The sequence below is a fragment of the Egretta garzetta genome, unplaced genomic scaffold (assembly GCF_000687185.1).
Source record: "Egretta garzetta isolate BGI_Z169 unplaced genomic scaffold, ASM68718v1 scaffold1, whole genome shotgun sequence".
Classification (NCBI taxonomy): Eukaryota; Metazoa; Chordata; class Aves; order Pelecaniformes; family Ardeidae; genus Egretta; species Egretta garzetta.
The window spans coordinates 1,370,307-1,376,353 of NW_009258542.1; the positions used below are offsets into that span (position 1 = coordinate 1,370,307).

The window sequence follows — 6,047 nt, forward strand, 5'->3', positions numbered from 1 at the left end:
GGCCGGTGCGCCCCCAGCGCTCGGTGCCGCAGCCAGGCGGCCTCGTTCGGCCGGGGAGGGTGCAGAAAATCCCTCCTGCAAAAGTTTTAAGGTAGGAAGGATAAAAATCTGCATGAGCCAAGGGAGTTAACCGGGACTCGATGTTCTCAAAGGTCTTTTCCAGCCAAAGTGATTCTATGATTCTATGACAACTTAAAAACCTATCTAAGAAATCAGGTGTTGCCCGGTATTATACGCGCTAGACGCTGCTGTGTTTTACCTGAACTGAGGTGTTGATCAGCTAAGGATCCGTCTTATCATTGCGACCTGAGATAGCGTGCAATATTAACCACCACCTTTGCCCTGGGGTTATAATCCATGTCACTGTAGCTCCAGGTCTCTTATGAAGACCGACGTGTTATCTGTCCGAGCACCCTTCCACAACCGTCATGCGCTCCTGTTAAGATAGCAGAGGACGGCTTTGTTAATGAAACTGTGATGAAATGGCCCCTTCAGAAGAAAGAGTACAGAGGGATGAGTGGGCAAGCCTTAAGCTCCAAAGGTGAAAAACGTACAGGCTAAATATTTCCTAATGCTAATTTTACTCTGGCCAAGAAGTTTTTCCATGAACAATCCTAATCAAGAAGCATTAGGAAATAAGCAGGGCAAGTGTGGGCTTATAGCATTCACGGGGAAGAAAACTATGCAGTAAGCTATTTCCCACACTTCTGCAGAGCTTTTTAATCGTTCTTGCTAATACAAACTGGTAGGAATGCTGAAAAGGTAATAACAGATGAGGCACAGCGCACAGCTGCTTTGCTGGAACATCCGTTGCGTGTTAGTATGAGCATGTGTCTTTTAGGAGCTATTGTGATTGATGTAATTTTGCTATTTAGGGAAATAAAAACACCTTACAAAAGCTGAGGGAGTCACAAATGACAGAGAAAGCAATGCTCTATTGCCAACGCCACTGCAAGGGGATATAGGTGGGTTTATGTTGCGTGTGAGAGTCTTTCAGTTGGTCTTAGTCCCATGCATGCTCTGTTACCAGGTCTCCCACGGGATCACCCGGAAAGTTACCATTCCTTCATGTGGAATAACTTCTTTAAGCATATTGACATCTCGGCAGAAAACGTTCACATTTTGGATGGAAATGCACCTGATCTACAGGCAGAGTGTGACGCATTTGAGGATAAAATCAAAGCCGCTGGAGGAATTGAACTCTTTGTTGGAGGTGAAAACCTGAAGGACTAGCAGACTCCAAACACTGGCAGTAGGCACTGCCTTTCCTCCACCAGCTATCTCATTAATTCACAGGAGGGTTCATTTTCAGTGCAGTTCAGATTTGCAGTGACAGCCAACCCATACGCCATTGCCCTGGGTGCTCGTGCGCTGGCAGCCTTGTCTTCCAATGCACCGCTCCCCCAGTTTTAAGTCTTGCAGTCCAGTAAGTGAATTGTTCAGGAAACGATTAGCAGGAGAAGCCGGCAGGGCTGCAATTGTACTGAATACAAAATGTATTACAATTGCCAGTGCTGACAGGAAACTGCTAGGAGTAGTTGGTCCTCTGAGCCAACGGGAGCTCAGCACAAGCTTTTCCCATCAGTTTGCCTTAAGATTCTGCCATCTACATGTCTTGGTGTCCCAGCACAGTTAGGCAAGAGTCTTTGTTGGTTTCAGAGGGGGCTTTTGCTGTCTTTCCTATCAGAAGCAAATCTGAGCTTGAGCAGAAAAATTCCAAGTGTTTTTCTCAGAGCTGTATCTATTCCTGAAGCGCTGAATGTCCTTCTAATAGGAGTGCTGCTGGCTCTGCTTCCTACAATAACCGTTACAGCCACTGACCTACTTCTCAAACTGTCTCTGTCACAGGTATCGGCCCAGATGGTCACATTGCCTTCAATGAGCCTGGATCAAGTTTGGTATCCAGGACGCGAGTGAAGACCTTGGCTATGGACACAATATTGGCTAACGCCAGGTTCTTTGATGGTGACCTTTCCAAAGTCCCCACAATGGCTTTGACGGTCGGAGTGGGCACTGTCATGGATGCCAGAGAGGTTAGGAGAAACGCAGTCCATAAAGTAGTTCTTGAGCTCGGCTTCCTGCAGTAGCTAAAGATTATCCAGTCTTGGAGCAGCATTGCACCCTGCTGGTGTAGGCCAGCTTATGCTTTTCCCGACACAGATAGCTGAATACCTGATCCTCCTGTTCTCTTGCATCCTGCAACTCTATGGAAAGGCTCTTGCTCTGTCTTCCATTTTTTGCTCTACTAATGCTTACATTTGTGTAACCCTGCAGTACAGTTGTTATCCGCAGGGAGCTAGAAAGGTTTGGGAGGATGTCTTTCTTTGGTTAAGAATCTCATCTGGGGAAATAACTGCAAGAATCAATGGTTGACTTGATGTTACACCAGCAGATCATTAAAACTGTATGGGATAGCTTTTAATGGAGTCTATAACCTTGATTTATACTTGTTAAGTCTCAGCGTAGAGGTGCGTAACAGGAGAGCTCAAAGGATCTGAATCATTACAACGGCCCACCAGGCTGATTTCATTGACAAATAAAACACAGCCAGAGCAAACAGAATTGTGATATGGTGAAGCGCCTCTGTGGAGGACGGCAGAGATATCCCCCTGTTAGGGACCAGGGCAGCTCTCCCTTCATTCAGCAGGGTGTGGGTGTGCTCTCTCTGAATGTGTCTCCTAGAGCCTAACTGCCATCCTCTGTGTCTCGGAGTCCAGGTGATGATTCTTATCACAGGAGCCCACAAAGCCTTTGCTTTGTACAAAGCCATCGAAGAAGGTGTCAACCACATGTGGACAGTATCTGCCTTCCAGCAACACCCCAACACTGTCTTTGTGTGTGATGAGGATGCCACACTGGAACTCAAAGTTAAGACAGTGAAATACTTTAAAGGTGAGTGTTTGACCAGACCAAGCAGCTGTTGTGCTTAGTTTTTAGGTGGCAAAAGCCATGCTTTGCATTGTATGTCTCTGCTTAATCAACTCCCAAAGGAGTACATACCTTAAATGCAACAGCTGAGATGCACAGCCATAATACAAGCATAAAGGTAATGCTTAACTGTGTGGGCATGGGAGCAAAGGAACAAGGACTCTAGTAATGCCTAACTTCATGAGCATCCAATGAATGAGAATTTTGCTTTATTACATCTACTTGTCATTTTTTTACTTGCTGCATTAGGTTTAATGCTGGTTCACAACAAGCTTGTGGAACCCTTATACAGCATGAAGGAGACGGGAGCAGAAAGAAGCCAGTCTAAGAAGCCATACAGCGATTAATCTCTTGCTGTTCAGAGTAATGCTGAACCAGCTTTTCTGTTGAAAACCAGCTGTGAAGAAAGGGAACTGCTGCAGAAACTCATCTCGTATTTGTTCTTAAATTAGCAAAACGATTATGTGCTTGCTTCTTTCCATTAAAAAGACAGATGCACCTGCCTTAATTAACCCAATGAGGATGGGATCCAGTATACTGTGTTCCACAAACTTCCGCCACTAGCTGATTCTCTGAAGGTAAAGTCATTGGAGAAGTTGTTTCATCTATGAAGCAACTGTAATCACGTGTCCCAAAACTTAATTGTGAAGATACATGAAAGTACAATTCCTTGCAATTATGACAAGTACCTTTTTGTGTCACTCCCCTTCCACAATACACTCTTACATTATAGACATTTAAAACTGGAACTGAGCTTGTTCAAGCCTGGAGAAGGGGAAAGCTTCAGCATGTCCTAATAGCAGCGTGCTTCACAGCTGCAGGGAGGTCAAGAAGATGAAGCCAGGCTCTCCTGGGCAGCATGCCGGGGCAAGATGAGAAGAGACAACGGGGCTTGAATTGAGAAAAGATGCTCAGACTGTATAGATGGAAAAAAATTACCCAGGAGGACAGTCAAGCAGTGGGGCAGGTTCCCCAGAGAGGTTGTGCAGTCTCTATCCTTAAGAGGTTTTCAAGACCTGACTGGGTAAAGCCTTGGCTGAACCCTGCTTTGAGCCAGATGTTGGACTTGAGACCATCTCAGCAAAAGGGAGACTAACAGACAGCATCCATCAGTGCTGGATTAATAATACACTACCATTAATGCAGTTAATGGTTAGTTTACGCATCCATATGATTTTATTTGTTGTCACACAAGCAGCCTTACGCGTTCAGTTTCAGGTTTTCTGATGTACTGCAGGAGAGATTTGTTCAGATCAAGCGTAAACGACTTCTGTCTGCTGCTCAGCACTCTCTTGTGTCAGCGCAGAGCCTGAAGCACCAAGTTCTCTCTCCCTCTTTCCTATGCTTTACATTGCAACAAAGAAATGCCAAATAAGTCTCAAAGGAAGCACTCTGGTCCCTCTGGCCTCAGCCTGTGTTTAATTACAGAAGCCCTGCACAGGTGGACAACAGCCAGTACTGGCAAGACCCCAACAATTCTGAAACTTGATTCCTGGGTTTGCTATCAAGTGAGGGGCAAGACAAACAGGGGAGCATTTATTTTCTTTATGCAGAAATTTTGTAAGCTGTTGATCTGTAATGTAACTTTCTACAGTAAATGTCTTAATTTCTTTCCTAAATGGTCACATTGACTGTACCTGCTGCTGAGTGTCACTGTGCTACGGAAACACACAACAGTTTATGTGGGTGAACATGGCTCATAACACCATCTTTGAACAGTAACACCACAACCTTCAAAGCATGAGAAAGACCTGTTAGTTTGCACCAGATTTCTCTGTGACCTAGAACCAAAGCTGTATTGAAAGCAGTTTGGTAGAAATAGTAACTGCTGCTCCGTACTTCAAGATCTCCCCTTGCCTTGTCCAGTGTTTGCTGGCAGGTCTCCACCAAACACCTGCTAGGGTTCTGTCCTGTCAGGCAGCAGCCGATTCATTAAAGAAAGTGGGGATCTTTAAAGGAGAAGAGGTCATAGTGCTCTACCTTTTACCACAAAATGGCTGCAAATAATCTTAACGCTCATTCTGTGCCTGCACAGAAACAGAGAAAGTGAGGAGGTCCGCAAGAGGGAAAAGTACACACTGAAGAAGAAACTCTGCACATTACCAGAGTTGCCTGCCTTGCTCTCTTGTCAGTGAAGACAGGTTCTGGTTTTATCTGTCGCACCTTTGCAATACCAGCTGATTGTCCTTTCCTCAGAGGGTCTGTCCTCTGCCTCACTGCAGAATATGGGAGCTCCAGCCCAGGGGTTCCCCGAGCACCCAGAATTCACAGACATGGTGGGGACTTCATTGCTGTTCCTCCTCTCCACGCACAAAGTTCTTGAAAACAGAGGCACTTCACTGCAACATCTTCAAATGCTTCACCATAGCACCTGAGCTGTGGCAGCTCTGGCAGACATCCCCAGCCATGGCTTTTCATCCTAAGGTACCCTTTGGCATCTAGGCCCTGCCCTCAGCCCACCTCTGTCCTGGCAGAAGGGACTTGCTCAGCCTTCTGTAGGTTTAAGAGATCCAACACCATCTCCTCCATCCAGGCAGCGAAACTAGGTTTAAGCATATGCTTCTCCTTGTCACAAATATTCCCCATCTGCCCACGTCTGCAGCTTAGTGGGAAGAAAGCCTACTCCAAAAGCAGGCAGCATTTGGACTCATCCTGTAGAATTAAAAATTGCAGCCAGAGTGGAAACTACTGTGGGGATTAGAGCTAAAATCTGGCTCCATCTAATGCCATGTTCCTGCAGTAGCATCATGATAGCCACTGTGTATCTTTTAGGGGCCTGCATCTCCCAGGGAAAACCAGGGTTCTTTGGGAGTGAGGGCACTCTGCATACATAAACCTCCAAATTTCTACCAGCAGAACACATCCTGTGCCAACGTCACTTGAGTGCTTTGTGCAGGCCCAGCTCTGGTCTGTGTCATTCTACAGCAGCCACGCGAGCGAGCGCCTTGGCCCATGGCACACAAGCACTAGAGGCAATGGCTGCCCAGATACAGAAGAGAGCTCTGTCTCACACACTGGCCTGTGCCATAATGAAGACAAACAGGGACACAACGATATTTACTGTCTTAAAGTGAATTTAGTGCATGTGAAAGGTGCAGGAAACACAATTTAAACTGTGT

The 6,047-nt window shown here is 46.0% G+C and overlaps 2 protein-coding genes across 2 annotated transcripts in view; one reads left to right on the forward strand and one right to left on the reverse strand.

Annotated features, from left to right (window-relative positions):
• The first annotated feature begins 265 nt into the window (after positions 1-265).
• GNPDA1 (glucosamine-6-phosphate deaminase 1) lies at positions 266-3,292 on the forward strand. Its single transcript, XM_035902792.1, has 4 exons — positions 266-1,213; positions 1,849-2,033; positions 2,718-2,892; positions 3,178-3,292. Exons 1-4 carry the CDS (start codon positions 1,012-1,014, stop codon positions 3,273-3,275), a joined length of 660 nt encoding a protein of 219 aa, XP_035758685.1. The 5' UTR covers positions 266-1,011; the 3' UTR covers positions 3,276-3,292.
• Positions 3,293-5,501: 2,209 nt separating this feature from the next.
• Positions 5,502-6,047, reverse strand: part of RNF14 (ring finger protein 14) — an 8,003-nt gene continuing 7,457 nt past the window's right edge. The window contains exon 9 of the transcript XR_004843118.1: positions 5,502-5,580. The gene's annotated coding sequence lies outside the window, so the exon portion shown is untranslated. The remainder of the gene's footprint in view (positions 5,581-6,047) is intronic.

Bases quoted from the DNA above. Each gene is read 5' to 3' on its own strand.
- GNPDA1 (XM_035902792.1), top strand. From the start codon at position 1,012: ATGCATGCTCTGTTACCAGGTCTCCCACGGGATCACCCGGAAAGTTAC. The intron at 1,214-1,848 runs GTGAAAACCTGA...TCTCTGTCACAG, and splicing joins AATTGAACTCTTTGTTGGAG to GTATCGGCCCAGATGGTCAC. The intron at 2,034-2,717 runs GTTAGGAGAAAC...CTCGGAGTCCAG, and splicing joins CTGTCATGGATGCCAGAGAG to GTGATGATTCTTATCACAGG.